At 39.6% G+C, this 24,797-nt stretch overlaps 1 protein-coding gene across 2 annotated transcripts in view; it reads left to right on the top strand.

The window, feature by feature from the left end:
- Positions 1-12,948, top strand: part of LOC109408799 (potassium voltage-gated channel subfamily KQT member 1-like) — a 551,459-nt gene extending 538,511 nt beyond the window's left edge. Inside the window, exons 10-11 of one of the 2 annotated variants that reach the window (XM_062855275.1) lie at positions 1,818-2,003; positions 12,244-12,948. In XM_062855275.1, coding sequence (XP_062711259.1) covers positions 1,818-2,003; positions 12,244-12,754 — 697 coding nt within the window. In that variant the 3' untranslated portion in view covers positions 12,755-12,948. The remainder of the gene's footprint in view (positions 1-1,817; positions 2,004-12,243) is intronic. The other variant, XM_062855276.1, reaches the window with a different exon arrangement.
- The last annotated feature ends 11,849 nt before the right edge of the window (positions 12,949-24,797 follow it).

Here is a 24,797-nt window from a genome sequence, read left to right as displayed (position 1 = left end):
GAACTGAAAAAGAACTAAACGTAAGATGGAACTGTATGACAAATCGAGAATTTAGACCACTAATATCCTTCCACTATACTTTTAGGAAGTTTTTATCGAACCAATATATCGATTAAAAACACGGACCTCGTTTCTTTTCCTCCGTTGATTGACAATCAACACATGTATTTTTTTTTTACTTTTGACTCATTTAATCTGATTAGAGTATTTTTCATTGAAAATTGATTCAATATGCGGGATTTTTTTTAAACCATCCCGTAATAAATTTCGGGGAGAACTTTTGCTGTATTGCAAGCACAACACTTCGCTCCGACGTTCTCATGTAGCTAATGAAAATTCAATCTTACCATTATTAGCTCTTTATTATGGGAAAATTCAGCCCGAGGCTGGTTCGTCCTCGTAATTTCAATATTGTTGTTTTATAAATTTTATGTTTTTATGTTGCTAAAAGATTGAGGTTTCCATTAACAAAATTTTAGAAGTTATTTTCTCTTCCTATTCACGTTTCCATCTGTAAAAGTGGATTCTTGATAGAGCTGATGCAAACATCACTATTGAAGAAATACCTATATTTTGATTTGTTTTAATTATTGAAAAATGAAATTAGACTATTGAAAATAGCTATTTAACTTTAAATTTATTCAATTCTGTTTTTACGCGATGCATGCGTCAGCGCAAGAAAAATTTGTGTAACTTCGAGAAATCGCACAAAAAAATCCAAGAGAAATTTATTTTACGCGATTTGCCCTCCGCAAATGATTAAAATCACGTAAAAAAAATTTGCGTAGCTTCGAGAAAATTGCGTAAAAATAGTCGTACCAAATAAAATCGCGTAGAAAAAAGTCGTGTAAAACGGGATTGAATATATTGAGTCATGGGTTATTAAGGCCCGGATTAAGGATTGTGGGAGTTCAGGCCCCGAGCAGTTGTGGAGCTACAAATGCGATGAGCAAATCAGTTTTTATTTGTTTTCGAGTAGTACTTGAACCAAAATTGTTTATTCTGGGGGGCCGTAAAATATGGGGATGTGAAAACACTTTGTACAGTACCTAAATGTATTCTATTCAAATTGTATTATATCGAACTCGTTGCCGTTGCGCTACTTTCACTTTCTACCCTATTATGGTAGAATGATGAGCACGGAGATGTTGATGTGTGGCTGTTGGTTGTTCCTTTTTCCAGTCCGATTGGGGGTCCATTATGAGTTGCCGTTCGCCGATGTGAAAGAGCAACTGACGAAAGTGCCGGGGCTGGGATCAAACCCATGACCATCTGCTTATGAAGCGAACGTGTGACCACTTGCGCCACTGGCAATAAGTACCCTCTTATCTGAATCTGGTTGGTTAACTTGTAATTTGGTACCATTGAAGAGCCACTTCCTCGAATGAGTGATATAAATAAGAAAGTTAGTTGAGATTTAGCCAAAAGTGAATTAATCAGTCAAATTAAAATGTAAAATCGAAAAAAGTCCAGAATGTATGATTTGTGGAATGTCTAGCATATATATAGCATATAAATTCGAGTGCAAGTAAGTAAATTCAAGAGCAATACATACCAGGAATCAGAGAGTATAAAAATAATCAAAAATATAGGAAGACTAAAAAACCAGGAATAGAAATATGATGAATGAAGGTGTTGTTCTTTGAAACTAACCTAGAAATTTTTATTAAACCTATACATTAGTGCATCATTTTCCTGGGCATCATGCACAGCACAAACGAAAACACCGACACTCAACCTTGGTCACCCACGCAGAAAATCTTCTCTTTCCGTTACGATAAATCCCTCCCTTGTATTCCCCTAAACCGCAATTTCAGATCCTGGCCGTATAGCAGCTTCTCCGACTACAATCTGGCGGAGAAGACCTACAATACTGAAAACAATCCAGACACAATAGATGACGAAATTCTTCCCTGTAGCACGACTCCCGACGTGGTACAGAAAACCCACGAATGTGATTCCTCATCCGCGCGCACCCTAACGAGAGCTTTGAGATCGAACAGGTAAGGGTTTGGTTGGACGGCGACGCCCATCCGAAGTGGCGTCGCGACGGTGCTGAGGTTTGACCGAAGAGAGGATTTCCCCTTCTCGAACTGTTTTTAAAATTATCAATCTGCATCTCTCGATCACGCACCTTTCGATCAAACTGCTCACGCTCATCGCGCTCACTATTCCCCCCTCGGCCCTGGCTGCGCCTCTGTCTGTCATGCCGCCAGGCTCCAGCTCGATTGTGAACTTTGGAGAGTTTACGCCGATGCATCTACCAGCTATTGCTTGAATGCAGCATGCGCCTTGCGGTGGCGGTGATGTTGGTTTAACGGTTGATTGGGACCGCCACCAGATTTTTTTATCGATCTTCTTCACCAATATTTCACACAATACAGTAGGTATAACAGGCAGAATGGTTTGCCAACAGAACACACTGCTCACAACATTTCTCAGATAATACACCCGAATTGGATTGGAAGCACCGTACACCATTGGTTTTGTCTGGAACAATACAACTCCAAATGATACCAATTTTTATCGAAAAACTTTGAACATGTTTTGTCTTGCAGTAGTTTTGTCTTCTTGTTTTCCAAGTCCTTAATATTTAAGCTTAATTTGTCGTCTTTATTTTGTTTGGTAGACTGTGAGTGTTATGCAACTCCAATTCAGATTCTTACTAGTTTTATATTGTTTACCATAGTTTGTTTTATAGCTTTACAATTTTTTATATGTTTTACTATGCGAATTTTTCGACTTCAAACTTCCATTTGGCGGTATTATTTAAAAGAATCTCCTGTAATATTTCGGTAAACAGTTTGGTTAACGCTGTTATAATTATGTAGATTGAAATCATGTATTGTTGTTCTAGCACTAAATTGAATAACGATAATTTTTCGTAGACTTTCGCTGTTTTTCCTACACATTAAACACAATATCGAAAGTGATGCACTCTATAGCGCACCACTTCCCACATTGTTATTTGACATACAGAAAAGTCAGCGAAAGTGAATGAAAAAAATATCGCAATACGAATGAGTGTAATCAGTTTTGTACCTTTCAATTCCGCCCGGTTTTGCTTATCCTTTGACAGATACCTACGCGTTTTTCGACTACTTCTTGTAATCTTCCTCAGTGGATAACTGACACTGAGGAAGATAACAAGTGGTAGCCGAAATACGCGTATCTGTCAAAGGATAAGCAAAACAGGATGGAATTTAAAGGTACAAAACTGATTACACTCATCCGAAGAGGGTATTCTGCTTAGAAGGTTCAAAAAGTCGTTACAAGTTCTCAATAGACAGTATGCATAACTTTTGCGAATAATAGGTTACAAACCTCAGTGGAAACTCTCAAGTGTACGCTGGTCTACATAATTGCGGGCATTGAAAAAATGTTAAATCAGATCCGTATACTGCCGTATAGTATACTCTTCCAACCTCCAAGTACCTTCAAACTCACAAGAGTGATGTACGGCAACCAAATGCTTTCAGCAATCTCTCAGAGAATACTTTGAAGCGCAGCATCTCACCACCAGAGGAATTTGAGCTAACGTTCCTCGGGATCGGAAATCCTTCGGATCAAAGCATGTATCCAGCGCGCTGCAGCGTAGCTACAAGAAACTACATCATCGTGGATTGATCTGCAGTGGTTGGGCATCCGCCTGCAGCCTCTCCTACCAGAACAACAAACCTTGCAATAGCTCAACTTGGCGGAATGGTGCCTTCTGACCTCGAAGCTGACTGAAGCTACCGATACCCTGTTGTTTGAATAACACTACGTGAAACCTTTTCCACAGATATCGAAGCTATAGACAAAAACGGCCAAGTTTATTTAAACTTTGATCTACGTTGTTGAAAATGCTTTGACATCCATGTACACAACAGAAACATGTGCTTGATGAACAAATTGATATTTGAATTATGAAAAGATATCCACGTACTCCGGTGAGACACGCTAGACGCTAGAAGCTCCTTCTATTCCTTCAAGCTACGGAGTCACTCGACTATCTCCGTCGCCAATAGGCGTAGAACTGAACTCGATTCCGCAGTCGAACATGGTTTTGCTTCTTTTCACGCACACGTACTTTTGCTCCAATTTCCGTCCTAACTTTATGACTAACTCAGGAAAGCGGGCATCAACAAAGGCAAGGAACACCTCATCATTATGTCCGCACGAAATCTTCCAACAACATCTATCGTATCGTACTGCTTCCTCAAGTATTTACACACCGTCCTTCAGTTACTTACTTTCAGCAACACCAAAGCAAAATTTGTCGACGGCTGCTGAAGGGATCACCTTCCAGTTCATTCCACCACGCAACCCCAAAACGTTCCCAGCGATCGTAAATGTTTGGTTTGGATATCCACCGTCATATTTTCTGTAGCACAGTGTTTCAAGGAGATCTTGCCAGATGCGGACAACCCTTCATCAAATGCAGTCGAGGATATGCTCGTTTTAGGTAATTGAGAACGAAAAAGTCAAACATTTTCTGTTATCCCCGGCTTTCTGTGTCTGGTACATTTCCTTCAACAACGAACGTTAACACATTGCCTGTTGTACAACTTCCAATAAAGCTATGTATGTACGTTCCATCGTTGACATGACAACGCATTCATCCTTTCTACTGGTCTATGTTGTCCGCTCAATGTAACCGGCAGCATCCTGCTTCTTCTTCAATTTTCAAATGCATATGTACAGCAATACGGGGAAACTACAAGGTCTTAAGTGTTATTCGAGATGGAAGACTTCTGCTCTACGTTGAACGCATCCAAACATTTACCTTTTCTGTCGTAGTTTCAAATGTCGCTGGTTCACCACATTCCCTAGCTACCAAACCAACCCATGTATATAACCAATCAACGGGGTTGGAACGACTTCTCTGGTGTCCCTACGGGTCAATCTGCTAGCTTCAGAACTTGACTCCTTGCACGTGATACGCTTCTTTTCCGCACTGCCGTAATTCGATAACTTTTTGGAGCTTTCGATTTCGGCTTTATTTTCAGCAAGTTGCGCTGGATTTTGGGGTTCTACGATAAACTCATACTGCTGCGAAGTCGGTTAATCAACTTGCGTCGGCGATTACCCATGCCACGTCTTTCAAGAACTTCTCGTCCCTGCTGACTACTATACGATTGTTCGATTTATCGAGAAAACGGCAAGCCTTATGCTGATTTGAATACTCGACGAGCACAACCTGTCATGCCTCGACATCCATTTTGTTCCGCCACTCAGCTGGAACCTGAACCCTTACTTATAAGGTATACCTTACCGATCAGGCTAACCCAAGCATGAGAAAATATCTGAAGAATACCAAACTCGGAAAACCGAATACCTACAACCTGAATGAGGTATTAAGAAGCCCTGCATAAGAGGTAAAATACCTAAAATAATAACTGGTGTGTATTCTGTGCATAACACGTGAATAATAGCCTCAGGTATGGCAATACCTAAATAATAATTGGCGATTTTTCCATACAAATAGCTATTTTTCCATAACTGAATAATACCTCGAGCAGTCCTCAACACCAAACCAATAACTCGTTTAGGTATTTCATCAATACCTACAAAATACCAAAATAAATTATTTCCAAGACCCGGGTAACCGACCAATACCTTGTCTAGGTATGATACCTGACTTTGGTATGCTGCAGTTATGTGGCAGTTATTCGTTCCTGCTCGGGAGGTATTGAAAATAACTTATTTTGGTATTTCCCAGGTATTGATAAAATACCTCGACGTGGTTTGGTGTTGAGGACTGCTTGAGGTATTATTCAATTATGGAAAAATCTCTATTTGTAAGAAAAAATTGCCGATTATTATTTAGGTATTGCTATACCAGATGTCATTATTCACATGTTATGCACAGAATACAGACCAGTTATTATTTTTGGTATTTTACCTCTTATGCAGGGCTACTTAATACCTCATTGAGGTTGTAGGTATTCGGTTTTCCATACCTGAGTTAGGTATTCTTCAGCTATTTTCTCCTGCTCGGTATAACCTACCAATACCTCGCCTTGGTATGATACCTGATTTTGGTATGCTGCAGTTATGTGTCAGTTATTTGTTCCTGCTCGGGAAGGCCTTGGTGGCCTCTGCTGTACATAGTAGCCGCCTCCATTCAACTCGGTCTATGGCTGTTTGTCTCCAGTCCCGCACTCTGCGTAGGGTCCGCAGATCGTCCTCCACTTGGTCGACCCTCCTTGCTCGCTGCGCTCCACGTCTTCTTGTACCGGTCGGATGACTCACGAGAACCATTTTAGTCGGGTTGCTATCCGACATCCTGATGACGTGACCCGTTCACCGTGGCCTCCCGATTTTCGCGGTATGAACGAAAATGGATGGTTGGTTCTCTCAGCAGCTGATGCAGCTCGTGGTTCATTCGGCTTCTCCAAGTCCCGTCTTCCATCTGCACTCCGCCGTAGATGGTACGCAGAACCTTCCGTTCGAAAACTCCAAGAGCGCGTTGATCCTCTGCATGTAGGGTCCATGTTTCGTGTCCATAGAGGACTACCGGTCCAATCAGCGTTTTGTAGATAGTTAACTTCGTGTTACCGCGAACTTTATTCGATCGTAGATTTCTGCGGAGTCCAAAGTAAGCACGATTTCCTGCCACAATGCGCCTTTAAATTTCTCTACTGGTGTCGTTGTCGACGGTCACCAGTGAGCCCAAGTACACGAATTCTTCACCGTCGATATAAATTCGGGGTGGCGGGCACGGTGATTCCTCCCTGGAGCCCTTTGCCATCATATACTTTGTCTTCGACATATTAATAACTAATCCGACTCACCTGGTTTCACTCTCGAGTCGGATGTACGTTTCCGCCATCGTCTCAAATTTACGAGCAATAATATCAATATCATCAGTGAAACCAAGCAGCTGAACGGGCTTCGTGAAAGTCGTCCAACTCGTGTTTATCCCCGCTCTTCTTATTACACCTTCTAACGCAATGTTGAACAGCAAGCACGAAAGACCATCACCTTGCCGTAACCCTCTGCGAGATTCGAAGAGACTCGAGAGTGTCCGTGATACTCGAACTACACACATCACTCGATCCATCGTCGCCTTGATCAATCGTATCAGTTTATCCGGGAATCCGTATTCGTGCATAGTCTGCCATAGCTGTTCTCGATCGATTGTATCATACGCCGATTTGAAATCGATGAACAAGTGATGTGTGGGCACGTTGTATTCGCGGCACTTCTGCAACACCTGGCGAACATCTGGTCCGTTGTAGCGCGTTCACCCATAAATCCAGCCTGATATTGCCCCATGAACTCTCTTGCAATCGGTGATAGACGGCGGCATAACATTTGAGAGAGTACCTTGTAAGCAGCGCTCAATAGTGTGATAGCGCGATAGTTCCCGCAATCCAACTTGTCGCCCTTTTTGTAGATGGGACACACGATACCTTCCATCCATTCCTCCGGTAATACTTCCTCCTCCCAAATCTTGGTAATGACCCAGTGTAGTGCTCTCACCAGCGCTTCTCCACCGTGTTTTAGTAACTCGCTTGGTAGTTGATCTCCTAGATCTGTTACCGCGCCACCCTCGGTGCTTGCAACGTCGCCATTGAGGTGATCATCGTAATGCTGCTGCCACCTCTCGACCACCTCACGCTCGCTCGTGATAATATTCCCGTGGATATTTCGGCACATGTCGGCTTGTGACACAAAGCCTCTGCGCGAGCGGTTCAGCTTCACGTAGAACTTTCGTGTGTCCTTAGCGCGGTACAGCTCTTCCATCGCTTCGCAATCTCGTTCTTCCTGTTGGCGCTTCTTCATCCGGAAGACTGAGTTCTGTCTGTTCCGCGCCTGTCTGTAACGTGCCTCATTCGCTCTCGTACGGTGTTGCAGCATTCTTGCCCATGCTGCATTCTTCTCGTTTTTTCAACTGTTCACATTCGCCGTCGTACTAGTCGTTGCTGTGATTCGGAGTCGCGAAGCCTAGTGCTGTAGCCGAGGTACTCTCTATGGCGGATCGGCTGTCCCTCCAGCCATCTTCAAGTGTAGCTGCGCCAAGCTGCTCTTCCGTTGGTAGGGCCACTGCTAACTGCTGCGCGTATTCTTGAGCCACTTCTACGTTACGCAGCTGCTCGATGTTGAGCCGCTGCGTTCGACTGTTGAAAGTTTTGTGCGCGTGGTGATAACTGTCGAATGCATGCATACAGCGACTAAGTAGTGACCCGAATCTATATTCGCACTGCGGTATGTGCGGACATTGGTTATAGTCGAGAAGAATTAACCGTCGATTAGAACGTGGTCGATTTGGTTTTCGGTTTGATGGTCGGGTGATTTCCAGGTGACTTTGTGGATATCTTTGCGGGGGAAGAAGGTGCTTCGGACTACCATACCACGGGAGGCTGCAAAGTTTACACATCGCTGGCCGTTATCATTCGATACGGCGTGCAGGCTGTTTCGCCCGATTAACGGTCTGTACATTTCCTCCCTTCCTACCTGCGCGTTCATGTCGCCGACAATGATTTTCACGTCACGCGGTGAGCAACCATCGTATGTTTGCTCTATAACTGCGCGTAGAACGCTTCTTTCTCGTCATCGGGTCTCCCTTCGTGTGGGCAGTGGACGTTGATGATGCTGTAGTTGAAGAAACGGCCCTTAACTCTTAACATGCACATCCTTGTGTTGATCGACTGCCACGTTGTCGCACCTTGCCCAACGCTATAAATCCTGTTCCCAGTTCGTTGGTGATGCCACTGGTTTTGTAGAAGGTAGCCGCTCGATGCCCGCTTCGCCACACTTTCTGTCCAGTCCAACAAAGTTCCTGCAACGCCACGATGTCGAAGTTGCGGGGATGTAGTTCGTCGTAAATTATCCTGTCACATAATGCGAAACCTAGTGACTTGCAATTTCATATTCCAAGTTTCCAGTCGTAGTCCTTATTTTGTCGCGTGGGTCTATGCCGATTGTATCGAGCCGTATTTGAGCCGCACCTCCTTGGTAAACAGACGCTCGGGTCGTACCTCCTCAATCTAGCTGAAGTCAGAAGGACAACAGTGCCCAGGCTGCACTACCAGCTAAGCACACAACTCTTAGCTGGCGATCTTTGTCATCGCTTGACCCGTGGAAGCATGAGATAGGAACTTGTGAGGACCACAGCTATGTTGGATGCTCTCCTTATCGACTCACCGTTTTGCAGCCCACAATTTGAATCCATCCGCAACCCAATTACCGTATCCGCCACTGTAGTGGCAATATCCATGCTTCACTCAGGATCTGCCTTACACTACTGTTGTTACTATGTAACCTACACTGTGATTTACCAGCTAAGGCTCTCTAGTAAATCTCTTTGACCACCACTTTTGACCATTTTTTGGTGACTTGTCCAGGATTTTTTTCTTTATGAATTTCTCTATGAATGTCTTTTGGGATTCCTATAGTGATTCAGAGCTTGTTCTAAAAAAATACTTCAAAAATCCCTTCCACGATTCCTTCAGATATTCTTGCAGAGATTTCTGCAAGGATGCAACGAAATATTTCACCAGTAATTGCCCTATGGCTTCCTCCAATGATTCCACCATGGAATCCTCCAGAGATTCCTTCAAGAATTCCTCTAGGGATTTAACCAGACATTCCTTCGGGGATCGCTGCAGGGATGCCTTAAGAGGTTCATTCAGTGCGTTCCTGTCAGTGTGTTCGAGGACTGCTTAAATAATTTCTTAAGGGATTGCTAAAAGTGTTTCACCTGAAGTTTCTATAGATATTTCTCCAGGTATTCCCTCAGGTATTCCCTCAGAGATTTCTTTGGAGATTTCTCCATGTATTCCTTCAAGAATTTGAAGTATTTCTGCAAGATTTGTTTTTCAAGAATTCCTTTGAACATTTTATCAGAGATTCAGATTAGTCTACCATTAATCTAGAAATTCCTGCAACATGTTCCTTTAGGAGTTTATCAAGTGATGCCCACAATAATTCGTCAAGAAATTACTTTAAGCATGGATTCCTTATGATTCTTTTATCTAGTATTCCTTCAGAAATTCTTCCAGGAATTCGTTTACAAATCAATCCTAGATTTTCCTTTGACATTCTTCAAAGGTTTATTTCCGGAATTTCTTCAGGAATTCCTCCAGGGATTTCATTTGAAACTTCTTCTGGAATTCATTCAGGATCAACTCCAGGGATTTTTTCGTGGATTTTCTTTCAGGAACTTCTCCTGGGATTCCTCCAAGAGGTCCTCCAGGAATTCCTCCATGGATTCTTCTAGGAATTCCGTCAAAAATCCTCCAGGGATTCCTCCGGGAATTCCTCCAGGAATTTCTACATGAATTCCACCAGTGATTTCTCCGGTTATTCCTCCAGAGAGTCCTCCAGGGATTCCTTCACAAATTCCTAAACAAATTCCTCTACGGATTCCTCCAGGGAATTTTTCCAGGAATTGCTCCAGGGATTTCTCCAGGTATTCTTCCAGAGGTTCTTCCGGGAATTTCTTCAGGGATTCCACTAGGATTTTCTCCAGGAATTCCACCAGGTATTCCTCGAAGGATTCCTCCGGGAATTCCTTCAGGGTTTCCTCAAGGGTTTCCTCCAGGAATTCCTCCAGGAATACTTCCAGGGATTCCTACAGGAGTTCCTCTCGGGATTTACCCAGAAATTCTTCCAAATATTCCAGGGGTTCTTTCAAGATAACCTTATGGTATTTCTCCAGGGATTCCTCCAGGAATTCCTTCAGGGATTCCTGCAGGTATTCCTCCAAGGACTCTTCCAGGATTACCTCCAGGGAATCCTCTAGGACTTCCTCCAGGGATTCATCCAGGAAATCCTTCAGGGATTCCTCCAGGTATTCCTCTAAGGATTTTTCCGGAAATTCTTTCAGGAATTGCTCCAGGGCTTCCTCCAAGAGAATATCCAGGAATTTCTCCAGGGATTCTTGTGGGGTCTCCTCCAGGGATTCCTCCAGGAATACTTCCAGGGATTCCTCCAGGAGTCCCTCCCGAGATTTATTCAGAAATTCTTCCAAATATTCCAGGGGTTCTTTCAGGATAACCTTATGGTATTCCTCCAGGGATTCCTCCAGGAATTCCTTCAGGGATTCCTGCAGGAATTCCTCCAAGGACTCTTCCAGGATTACCTCCAGGGAATCCTCTAGGACTACCTCCAGGGATTCCTCTAGGACTACCTCCAGGAATTCATTCAGGGATTCTTCCAGGAATTCCACCAGGTATTCCTGCAGGTATTCCTCCAAGGATTCTTCCGGGAATTCCTTCAGGGATTCATCCAGGAGTTCCTCCAGAGATTTCTCAGGGATTCCTCCAGGAGTTCTTCTAAGGATTCCTCCAGGAATTCCTCCAGGGATTTCTCCAAGGCTTACTCCAGGAAATTCTCCAGGAATCCCTCCTGGAAATCCTTCAAGAATTCCTTCAGAAATTCCTCCAGGAATTCATCCAGGACTTCCTCCAGGGATTCTTCCAGGAGTTCTTCATGGGATACCTCCAGAAATTCCTCCAATCTTTCAGGGTTTCCTCCAGGGATTGCACCGGGTATTCCTGCAAGGATTCTTCCGGGAATTCCTTAAGGGATTTCTCCAGGAATTCCTCCAAAGATTCATCCAGGGATTCATCCAGGAAATCTTCCAAGGATTTCTCGAGGAAATCCTCGAGGAATTGCTTCAGGAACTCCTCCAAGGATTCCTCCAGGGGTTTTTCCAGGGATTTCTCCAAGGCTTATTCCAGGAATTCCTCCCGGGATTTCTCCAGGGATTTCTCTAAGTTTTACTCCAGGAATTCCTCCACGGATTCCTCCAAGGATTCTTCCGGGAATTCCTTCAGGGATTCCTCCAGGGATTCTCCAGGAATTCGTCCAGAGATTCCTCCAGGAATTCCTTCAGGGATTCATCTAGAAATTGCACCAGGGATTCCTCCAGGAATTTATTAACCATTGCACACGCCCAGTTCAACGCCCCCTCAACGAAAGTACTGCCAATGACGCCATACCAATCAACAAGATATCGACCGGAACGAACAAGAGATGATTGAAGACTACGGAGATTGAAAGACATAACAAAAGCTTTCGATTTTTCAGAGTAGCCCGTTTTCTTTACATTGGGTCAGTCCAAAGTTATTCACTTCTCAAAAACATGCGACAATATCTGAGAACCGAATAATGTTTGTGGTAATGTCCTTTGTGTATTTTCTTAACTGATTTTTTAAACAAAAATATTAAATTTTCCACTGATAACTAATCTCCCCCTGCACCATACTCAAGCCACACATTTCTCCGTATTCTTTATCTCGCCCTCAGACTGACGGAAGCGCACCGGAACGCCATCCGGGCGATCCGAAAAATCAAGTACTTCGTCGCTCGGCGCAAGTTCCAGCAGGCCCGCAAGCCGTACGACGTCCGCGACGTGATCGAGCAGTACTCCCAGGGCCACCTGAACATGATGGTCCGCATCAAGGAGCTCCAGCGCCGTCTGGACCAAACCCTGGGCAAACCGGGCAGCTACCTGGCCGGAATCGATCGGGTCGGGAACATCAAACCGATGACGGTCGGCGCTCGGCTGTACCGCGTCGAGCAGCAACTATCTGTGATGGATAAGAAATTAGATCAATTAACCCATGCCATTAACTCAATGACGATGCAGCAGAAGATGATATTACCCCCGATCCAATCGCAAATGTTCCAACAACAGCAACAGCAGCAGCAGCAGATGGCCATTGCCCTGGGTCAGTTGCCACCGTTGCAGCTACCGGCGGCACCCTCGCAAGCCAACTCGCCAACGCCGACCAAATGCCTCGAAGATGATGTATAATATTGGATCTAAGACCCCTCTCCTTCTTCTCCTTGATCCTGTCTCAACCGTGTGAATCTAAATTATATTGTAAGAGAAACTTTCCCAAGTAACTTTTTCAGAGCTGATTAGATTTGAGAGGGTTTTATCATAGCTGTAAAAATGCCTAAAATGAATAATGATAATCTGACAGCTGTTTGTGGAAATCTTTTTCAAACACTCAAAATGTTGTGTAAAACGTCGATAAAGCAGTCATTACACTAACTGATACAATCACATTTAGGTTTCTGAGGTTTTATTATGGCTGTCAGGAGTATCATAAACTCGAGGTTCAATTTTCATGAAATTCAATAAGCTATCCTAAATAAAAAAAAAAGCATTCAGTTTCAACTGATTCGAAACAGTCTGGTTTTGGAGTATGTTACTTTTGCGCTTAGAAAGGTTTTAAAATTATGGAGATTATGCTTTCCGCAAGGTTTTAAAGTGGATTTAATGTTCTCTCAATTTTGTTTAACAGCTGTTAACAGACGATGGTTAGAGAATAGTTGATTTATGTTACACTCCAATGGCATTGGTCACAAGAACTTCTACTAAAGATCATCATAAAGCTCGAAATGTTACTTGGGTAAGTGAGGGTTCCCGATATCAGCATATTCTGTAGCGATCAGATGCGACCATCAAAGCAGAGAGATGATAATCTTAAGACACAGTGAGATCGTGTGAGAGATAGCTATTAAGTAAGCAAATTCAGTCTCTAGTAGTAATAGTTAATTGAACAAAGTGGTTTTTAACAAATTCAACTCTTAATATTAACGTAATAGAATTGTAGCAGTTTAAGCAACGGGGGAGAACAGAGAAGAGCAAGATGCATTTAATACCAAAAAATACTTTAATAAATTACAAACTAAGTAAACTAATAAAAGAAGAAGCACAACATTAAAACTAATTACAAAAGATAAATCCCTTAACCTATTTCTCGATCCTTCAAACTACACACAAAACCAAACATAAATTGCAAGTAGTAAATAAATAAAAAAAAGCAGTAAACGAAAGCAACCCAAACTGTACATTTGTCGGAAAACGAAACAGAAAATTTCAAAATGGCCTATCGAATCCAGCGAGCAGCACGACGAACATTCCGCAATCCAACACAAACACAGACTCAGATACAGCCAGTTAGTAAGCAAACAGCTGATGACAACCGAAAATAGGAAACAAGAATCCCGTGCTTCTCAACAACAAACAAACAAACAAACGAAAAACTCGAAAGTGTAAGTATGAGTGGCGTCCTTTTGGCAAGTAAACCAAAAACACACGCAGAAAAGACATTAGAACAACGGTTATACCAGATGATAAAGAGAAGAAAAAACGGCAACGAAATGGATACGCGATAAGGGAAAAGTGAAAGCTATCGGTAAATAAAAAACAAACTAGAGAAAGCCATTGTGAGTATAAAGCGACCAAGTCGCACTTTAACTATTCTAAAACGAATTGTAGCGTGTCATTCTTTACTGAGTTATTAAGTTATTTTGTTTTTGAAACATTGTTGGAAGCAATACCTTCTGAAGTTGTGGTTGTTTGAGTGAGTGTGTTGGAAATAATGAAAATGCTCAGATTTTTGGGAATCATCAGAGCAGATCGAAAAGTAATCAATTTTTTAAACTATCCTATATATTGTTTGAAACTAACTTTTCTACCTAAAATAATTGAATAAATTTTTGAAATTTCAGATGGTTCAGTTTTTTGTAGCATTTGTCTTAGCCTTTTCATAACTCTCTGTTAAAACCTTCAACGTAAATTTCTCAGAAAAAAAACCTAAAAATTACCATAAATCTTCTGTGACTTGGTTTCTTTTAAATCATAACAAAACCTAGTATTTCTGTTTTTTTCTTGATTGCGAAAAGTTTTTAAGAAAACTTTCAGGAAAATCAAAATTCGGGAGGAATCCTTGGTAAAATTCCTATGAAAATTCATGATAGAATGCTGGGAGAAAATCCTGGAAAAAAATTGGGAAGAAATCACGGATAGATTCCGGAAGGAATCTCCGGTAGATTTCCGGGAGGAACATTTAGAAAAAAATCAAAAATTATTATGGGAAAAAAACGGAAAAAAAACCCTTGCAACATTATCAGAAGAAGTCCCAGGACAAATTTCGAGAAGGACCTCGGAACAATTTCCTAATTGAAATTCTTGAAAAATCTTTTAATTCTTGGAATTGTCCGGAAAAAGTCTCTGCAAGATCATCGGTGAGTACTCACGGAAAATGTCAAAATTCCGAAGCGAAAATCCGAGACAAATTGCAAAAGAATTCCAGAAAAATTGTTTTAAATTTTTTTGAAAATATCCTTGACAGAAACCGTAGAAAAATTCCAGGAGGAATCTGGGGAATACAATCCAGAAAAAAATCCAGAGGACATCATTGCAGGAATCCCGAAAAAAATCTCTGAAGGAATTGCGAGAGAAATCTTTGGAAGACTTCGGCACAACACTGGGTGAAAAGGACAAATAACGTGAGTAATTCTTGGAAAATTCCTCAAGAAATATTTGATCGAAGTTTCGGGAGATATTTCTGGAAAAATTCCGAGAATAATCCCCGGAAGATATCTGGTAGGAATTCCTTGAAGAATTCCAAATGGAAATTCAAGAAGGATTCCCGAAGTGAAGGATCATCTGAAAATATTCCAGCAGAAATCTCTAAAACATTTCAAGTGGAAACATTGGAATAATTTAAAGAGGTATCTCTAGAAAAAAATCCTGGAGAAATCTTTGAAACACCGACAAGAAAAAAATCCGGGGGAAATCCTTGAGAGATTTCCCGAATGAATTAATAAAATAGAATTCAATAATGCCAACAAAACTTAAGGCTCAAGCATTCGTCATCATTTTTCCGAAATCGAAAAGCAGTTTTTTCGCTGTAAATCAAATTAGTGATTATGAAAATGTATTCACTGTATCCCTATGCTCATAAGGAATACAGTGAATATATTTTCGCTGCAAAAACTTTGGTTTTGAACGAAAAAACTGCTTTCTAAAATTTGATGATGACGATTATTTCAATGACGAATTGTTCCACGTTAAGAAACAATATTTGCAAGAATTCTGAAAAAAAAACTTTCTAAGAAAGAAAGCCGGGAGCAATCTCCGAAAAATTTGGCGAAGGGGAGGAATTCCAGGAGAAATCCAAAAAGAGTTCAAGAACATCTCAATCAGAAATAGCTAAATAACTTTTGGAAGAAATTCTTGAAAAATGTGAAGAAATTTTTGGAAAACCCTAGTGAAATCGTTGAAGAAATTCCGGTAGAAATTCCTGAAAGAATTCCGTGTAACATCCCAGAGAGCATAGAGGAAGAAATCCATGGAAGAACTCAGAATGATATGATGTTCATTTATTTATTTATTTATTTTCAGGATAAATGATTAGAAAAATTCCAAATAGTATCTCAAAACGAATTCAGGAAAAAATCCATGGAACGTTTCCCGGATAAAGTCCCAGCAAGAATTTCGATAAGAATCCCTGGAAGCTTTCGGAATTTAAATTTTTGGAAAATTCCGGTAGGAACTCTTGAAAGTTTCCGGAAGTCTCTTATAGAAAATATCCGAAACTTCGAAAAGGAAATCCAAGAAAAAATCACCTAATATTTCCAGAAAAAATATCACTGAGAGAACTCCTGGAGGAAACCCTGAAACAATTCCAGCAAAATAACCGAGGAAGAATTTCAGGAAGACTCTCAGAAAGACAATTCAGAAAAAAAAATCATAGAAAAACACCAGAAGGCATCCTTTGAAGAATTCCGCAAAGAAATTATTGGAAGAACTCTGTAATGAATCTAACAAGGATTATGTTTGGAATCTGGGAATAAATCATAAACAAATTTCGGGAGGAATATTTGAAAGAATTCTAAAAGGAATCTGAGGAAGAATTCCGGAAAATCCTTGGAAGATTTCCGAAATTTCCAAATTTAAATTCTTGGAAAACCCCGACAGGAGCTCTTGAAAGCCCCTGAAAGAACTTAAGAACAATGTCTGAACTCCGAAGAGAAAATCCCAGAAAAATTCTTGAAAAAAAATCCAGTAAAAAAACAAACTCCTTATGAAATTCTGGAAAATATCCCCGAGAGAATTCCGCTATAAAAGCCTGAAATATTTTCAGCAAGTAATTGTAGACGAATTCCGAAAGGACTCTCTGGAATAAAATTCAGAAAGATTCCATAAAAAAAACAATCCAGAAGGAATCCTTGGAAGAACTCCGAAAACAATCTCTGAAAGAATTGCGAGAGAAATCTTTGGAAGATTTTAGCTAAAATCCGGGTGAAATATCCAGAAATCCTTGAAGAATCCCCGGAGGATATCTGGCAGGAATGCCTTTCCGAATGTAAATTCGGGAAGGATTCGCGAAGTAATTTCTTAAGAATTTTGAAAGGAGTCCCGCAAAAAAATCCAGATAGACCTCCTGAAGGTATTACGTGACAAATCTTTAAAGAATTTCGAGAGGAATTCTTGGAATAATTCCAGGAGGAATCCCTACAAAAATCCTGCAAAAATCTTTGACATTCAAGGAGTTAATGGAATAATTCTGGGATAAATTTCTGAAAAAAAAGGAAGCATACACAAAAAAAAATCCAGGAGGAATCCTTGGGAGAGTTCTGAGATAAATGTCTAAAAATAAGCGAGAGAAATGGCTGGAAGCATTCTGGAAGGAATCTTATAAAGATTCTGGTTGAAACCATTGCGAAAATCTCTGGAAGAATCCCCGAAGGAATCCATAGAATGGAAAGGGATAAATCCCTAGAAAACTTGGGTAGCAATCTTCAAAAGAATACCGAAGGAAATACTTAAACAAAAATCAAGAGAAATATTTGAAAAATTTTATGAGACATACCGATACATACCTGAAAGAACTTACTGTGAGAATTCCAGGAAAAATCCCTGGAAATTTTTCAGGAAGCTTCTCCCACGTGGACCGGTTTCGGGAAGAATCCAAAAATATATTACGAAAATCTTCCATAGGATATTGATACTTTTTGGAAGAAATCTTTGGAAAAATGTGGAAGAAATTCCAGAAAAAATCCCTGATGAAGCCGTTGAAAGCATTCTTGAAAAAAAATGCTAAGATAAGCTTCGAGAAATCCCAGGAAGATTTCTGGGATAAATGCATGGAAGAAATACAAATAGAAATTCAGGAAAGATATCCGAAATAATTTCTAAAGAATTTCGGAAGGAATTTCTCAAAAAAAATCCAGGAGAGTCATTTGGAAGTATTCCGGTACAAATCTCTATAGACAGGGTTCCTTAGAACAATTCCAAGAGAAATCTCTAAAAAAAAATCCTGGAAAATTCTTGAACACTCTGGAATTCTTGGATTATTTCCGGGAGTAATCTCTAGGTGGATTAAACGAAGGAAGAATTATATAAAGAACTGTGAAAAATTCTGGTTGGAAACCTCGTGAGAATTTCGAAAGGAATCTTTGGACAAATTTCGACAGAAGTCTCTGAGATAATTTCCGAAGAAATCCATTTAAAAGCGGAATAATTCTCAGAAAACTTTGGAAGCAATCTTCGAAAGAATTCCTAAGGAAATCCTTGCAAACATTTTGGGAGAAATCTATGACGCATTTTGTGAGATATACCTGAAAGAACTTACTGAGCGAGTTTCAACAGAAATCCCTGGCAAACTTTTGGAAAATATCCACCACATGGAAGAGTTCCGGACCGAATTCAAAAAGGTTGCATAAAATCTCCCATAGGCACATCTGGATAATTTTCAGAAGACATCCTTGAAAAAATGGAAAAAATCACTGCAAAATCTTGGAGCATAGAGGAATCCATGGAAGAATTTTAGAAAGAAATCTTTGGAAAGAAATCCGGGAGGAATTTTAGAAAGTAATTTTTGGAAAGAAAGTTCTGACCATAATCTCTGGGACAATTCTGAGAGAAATCTTTGAAAGGATTCAGGGAGGAATCCCTGGATGATTTCAGGGAGGGCTGTCTGTTATAAAAAGACGCTCAGAAAGATTTTATGAAAACATCGTAACACATTCCGGTAAGAATTCTTGGAAGTTCACCAAAAGAATTCCAGAAAAAATCATTACTAGGATTTCTGGATGAATTACTGGAAATTTTTCAGGAGTAATCCAAGAAAAAAATCCGGAAAGATTCCGAGATAAATGCCTACAAAAAAACGAAAAATGCTAAACGAATTCAAGGAGAAATCTCTGAAGGATTCTGGTTGGAATCTGCGTTTGGAATAAATCTCGGAAAAAAATTTGGGAGAAGTCCCAGGAACTCTTTCATTCCCGAAGGATTTCATAACAAACGGAAAAATCCCTAGAAAACTTCAAATGCAATCTTTGAACGAATTTCAGAAGTAATCCTTGCATAATTTTCGGGAGAAATCTCTAATGAATTGTGTGAGACATACCTGAAAGAACTTACTGAGAGAGTACCTTGCAAATTTTTGGGAAACATCGCTCTTCCATGATGAGCAAATTTTTGGGAAGCATCCCTCATCATGGAAAAATTGCAGGAGGAATCCAAGAAGATTCCATATCCTAAAGGTATACCTGGATAATTTCCGGAAAAGAGCCTGGAATCCCTGGATGAATCCCTGAAGAATTCCTGATTAAGGTGCCGAAAGAAGTTCGGGAAAAATTACTAGAAGAGTCTCGTGAAGCAACCCATAGAGCATAGAGGGAGGAATTCCGGAAGGAATCTTGATAAAAATACGGGAGAAATTTTTGGGAAAATTCCCTAAGAAATCCCTGGACAAAATTCCTATAAGCATCTCTGGAAGAATTCTGTGAGTAGTCTCTGAAAGAGTTCAGGGAGAAATCCCTGGAAAAAATGTAAAAGAACACTCATGGAAAAAATCGTGAAACAATTCCGGAGGCAAATCTTGTAAGTTTTCCGTAATAAGTCTGTGTTAAAATTCCCGGTCTGAGAAGAATCTCCAAGATTACGGAAAAATACCTGTGAGAGAGTAAATCTCAAAATAATTCCGCCATGAAATCGTTGTAGTGTTTCGGAAGGAATCTCTGGAATACAAATCAAAAGTAATCCATAGAAAAATCCATCTTTGGAAGAGTGAAACTTCTGAAAAAAAAATCGGGAGGAGTCGGTAGAAATCTCTAGAAGTTCTTTGCTGTGAAGAGTTCCTTGAAAGTCCTAAAGAGAAATCCGCTGAAAGATCTTGGAAGTTTTTAGAAAACTCTACGAAGTGTCCTTGGAAAATTCCTGGATTGGAGAGATTTCCAGAAAGAAGCACAGAAAATCTATGAGGTATACTTGAAAAGTTCCACAAAGTTCCAGATCTTTGGAAATATTCCCGAAAAATCTGAAAGAATTATGATGATATCTGGTAAATTCAAGAAGGATATCTGACAGAAATCATTGGAAGATTTTTTTTTTTTCTTTATTTTTGAGACTTTCAGCCCTGAGCTGGTTCGTCTCTTGGAAGAATTTCTCTGTAAATCTCTGTAAAAATCCAAAACGAATTCTTGGAAGAATTTTATGTGAAATTGGTACAATAACTTCAGGATAAACCCTGGGTAAAATCCGGGAGATATTCCAGAAAGATTCCAGGAAGGAATTGGTGTAAAAACGTCGGGAATAATACTTAGGATATTTTCGAAAAAAAAAAATAGACAGAGTAAATCGAAGTATACCGGGAGCATTCTTTGGAAAAAATCAGAAAAGAATCAATAATAAAAATCTAAATGCGATCCCTTGGAAATTTCCTTTAAAAATTCTATAACAAAACCAGGAAACAAAAATATTCTGGGAAAACACTTTTGTATAACATCTGGTAGGAAACCCTAAAAGAACTTAGGAAGACATCCTTGAAATGATTCCTGTAAGAATCTGTGCAAGGGTTTCAGAAGGAATCCCTGTGAAAAATCCAAGAAAATATTCAAGAAAAGGGAGCATTTCGACCGAAAAGCAATAATTTCAATATAAGAACGATCCTTATTCTTTGTAATTTTCAAAAAATATTTTCAACAGTTTATCAGTTGACTGACAGAAAGAACTGTTCTGCTATAACTCAGCCAATTTCGAATCAATTGACACAATTTTTGGAACACGGTGAGATGTGTATAGTATCTAGCCGTGTACAAAATTCAAGTCTAGTGGTTTTTGATAAAATATTCCGGCATCTGTGACCGCTTACTGATGAGCAACATCCTTCAATAATTTCGATACTTAAACAACCACAACTTTGAAGAAAGCATAAATGCTTCATTCAGATTGCATCCTACTAATAGGTTCTACAGAAAAAAAAATCTTTTATAATGTTTCATTTTCGCCTCTATTAAGTTGATTTTTTTCCTATAAAACCATAGAACAATACTATTAGCCTTCCCTACCACACCAATCTACCTAAAATAGAAACTGTTACCATTCTTCGAAACAGCAAAAGCGTTTGTTATAAATAATCTAACCTGGACCAATTTACTGCAAACCGATAACATCCTACTAAACCATCAGAAAAAAAACCCGGAGCCTTATGACTTTAAACCTCACCAACCGACATCATACAACTTCTGATTCCGGCTTGCATTAGCCTAGAAGAGACCATTTCAACACAAGGAAAACAAAAGTTTTATTACAATCTCCCACCCAACCCTCAAAAAGGCAGAAGCGAGTTAGGCAGCCCAAAATTGTAAAATGAATACACTGACAGTAAAGTAACAAACCATATAGTAGTAAATATGGAGCAAAGTTTTCCGAACAATATGAACTCCACCACGAAATGTGAACTGTGTGTCGTCTAGCTATTTCCTCTAGCTCGCTGGCCAAACTGTTTGAAATCACGCGAGTAAAAAGTTTGTGATTGCCTGCCTCCATGGAAACAACATTGTAATTGCATGGATTCTTTCGGAATCCGGGTAATTAAACATCGGTATATTGAGAAAATGGGTGTTCACGGTGATGTCGTTCCTTTTGTTGTGTAATTATACCATCGTCGTGGTGACCTGATTATATCGCTTGATTATAAGGTATAAAACTTTTTTTTTTTCAAGTTCTAAGTTTCAATTTTTATGATTGGTTTCAACGCTGCCTTGAGCAGTGAAATTAACATGAAAATTATAAATGATGTAAGATATTAGTTCAATGCTTATTCATATCTCAGAGCTTTGCTGAATCGTCTGCAAGTAAACGACATCCATTTTGTTGGGGTAGTGATTGTTCTTTGCATTGGAAAATAATTCAGAAGTGATTCATTCCAAAGTTTCAATTCAATTGAAAAATGTTATTTTAATTATATGGCAAAAGCTCAACTTAAAACAAAAATTAAAAAAAAAAAGAAATTTTATTCTTAGGATGTATGAAAAATATCTCTCAAAATGTCTCCAAGGATTTCTTCGGCGAAATTTGGCATGGAATTGATCAAACGACACTTGCAGAAGTTTTTCAATGCTATCCTCCGAAATATCTTCCGAAGGTTACTGCAGAAATTCTTCTTATCATTTCATCTAGATCTCTTTCTCCAAGATACCTCCAGAAATTCTTTCAATGGATAAAAGAAAGACACGGACACCATCTTCTTCAGTCAGAGACTGTACAGGCTGAACGAAACTAAAGTTTAATTAACACTAGACAAGGGTCACACGGTGCATGTACCAGTGGATATGGAGAGGAAACTATTCTCACGAAAAGTTTCATCACCTGGAGCGGGAATCGAACCCTCACCCCACAGATTAGAAGCTTAGTGACCCTAACCGCACTACTACGCTGGCTACGAGGCTCCAAGAAAGAGAGGATTTCTTTACATGTATTCTTGAAGAGTTTTATTAAATAATTTTTGAAAAATCCTTTAATGAATTCCAAGAAATAAAAAAAATCGAAAAGAAATCTTTGAAAGAATTTTCGTAGGAATCTATGAAGAAGTCTAGGAAGAAATCCATCAGAAACCTTCAGATATTTTTGAAAAAAAAACCTTTTTGAAAAACTACATGGAAGAGTTTTAGAAAGAGTACCTTAGAGACTTGTTGAAGGAAGTTCGCTAGAAAGAAAATCAATAATTTCTTGAAAGAATTCGTGGAGTGATATTTGAAGAAAAACATGAGGGATGAATTTCTAGAGACTTATTTGAAAAAAAAACCTAGAAAATTCCTTGAAGAAATTCCTGGAAAATTTTCAGTATTATTTTTTGACATATTTTTTGAAGATTTTTTAGAGGAGTTCCTGGAGTAATTTTTGGAAAAATAAAATCCCCCAGGAATCATTGAATAAACATCTTGGGTGTTAATTATCCATGATTTTTTTTTCAATGAAGCAATTTTTTTGGAGAAATGCTTGATACAACCATTTCAAAAAGTCATGGGAAACGGACTGAATGAATCGTTAAAGGAATCGTTGTATGAGTTCTGGAACGTACCCTTAAAAATACCTGAAGAAATTTCTGGAACATTCCATGGGGGAACTTTTGGAATGGCATCTCGGAAAGTCTTGAGAATATTTCCTGAAGAAGATCTTGAAATAATTTCCATTGGAGTTATTGGAAGATTTTCTAGAGGAAACTCTGGAAAATTTTCCAGGAATCCTTGGAAGATTTTTTCAACCAATCTTGGAGAAACTCACTAAAGAATCTCTGAAAGAATTTATGAAAGCATCATGCATTGGCTTCTTTTGTATAAAATTTAAAACTTATTCAAATTTTCAAAATTACAAAAAAAAACAATTCCATCAATTTCTTGAAAAAGTTCCTGTAGTGATCTTTGTAGTCGTATTTTTTGAAGAAATATTCAAAAATCGTTAAAGGGGAATTCCTAATAACATACTTGAAAAAAATTCGAAATAGAAAAATTAGGATTTTTTTATATTTCTTGGAAGAACTCCTGGAGAAATTTTTGGAAAAAAAATCCTGTAACAATGCTTGGAAAAAAATGCGAATTATTTGAAAAACCACTCAAAGAATCCTAGACAAAATTTTAAAAAAATCTTTGGATGAATTATAGATAGGGTCTTGTACCATTTGGGCAGGTGTACCTATTTTGGGCACTTGCCGCTGTAACTAAGTCAATTTCAAACCGATTGATTTGAATTTTTGTACAGAGTTAGATACTGTACGTGCCTAACTCTATACAAAATTTGAAATCAATCGGTTTGAAATTGACTTAGTTATAGCCGCAAGTGCCCAAAATAGGTACACCTGCCCAAATGGTGCAAGACCCTACAATCGTTTAAAGTTGTCATACAGGAAACCCTGGGAAATGAAGGAAGCCTTAGAAGAATTCCTGCAGAAATCGTTGTAAGAATTCTTAGAAGTATTTTTTCTAACCCCTGAAGAAAACTTAATCCTAAGAAGAAACTTTCGAATGGCACTGGTGGGAATCTTAAGAGTATTTACTGAAATAGCCATTGAATTGGGGTCTCCAGTTAGCCTAGTGGTTAAGGCTATGGATCGCCAATCCGGAGACGGCGGGTTCGATTCCCGTTCAGGTCGGGAAAATTTTCTCGACTCCCTGGGCATAGTGTATCATTGTACTTGCCTCACAATATACAAATTCATGCAATGGCAGGCAAAGAAAGCCCTTCAATTAATAACTATGGAAAGAGCTCAAGGAACACTAAGTTGAAGCGAGGCAGGCCAAGTCCCAGTGGGGACGTGGAGCCATAAAGAAGAAGAAGCCATTGAATTAATTCCTGAAAAAGTCCTTGGAGGATTTTCTGAAGGAAACCCTGTAAGAATGTTTAGATAAATGGTTTAGGTAATAGATTATTGGAAACGACAGCTCTCCGATTTCAAGAATCTCTTCACAAGTTCTTCAGAAATTCTTTCCGTAATACTTCCAGGACTTAACTTCGAGGGTTCCAGGTCGGTCCTAGTACTTTTCATGACTTGACTTTCTCAAGCACGCCTTACATACAATAGACACATTTAAAATGGTCATTGGCAGAGGAAGCTGTAAGTTAATAACTGCGAAAGAACTCATAGAACACTTGAGAAGCAGATTTTGTCAGAGTAAGGACGTCGCACCAAGAAAAAGAAGAATAAATTCGAGGGTGTCTGCATGGTTTCTCTTTAAAAGTAAGGAATTCTTCCAATTTTTTCATGAACTATTTT

Source organism: Aedes albopictus, chromosome 3, assembly GCF_035046485.1.
Source record: "Aedes albopictus strain Foshan chromosome 3, AalbF5, whole genome shotgun sequence".
Taxonomy (NCBI): Eukaryota; Metazoa; Arthropoda; class Insecta; order Diptera; family Culicidae; genus Aedes; species Aedes albopictus.
Note: the sequence above shows the minus strand (reverse complement) of the source record. Positions and strands in the feature narration are given on the sequence as shown.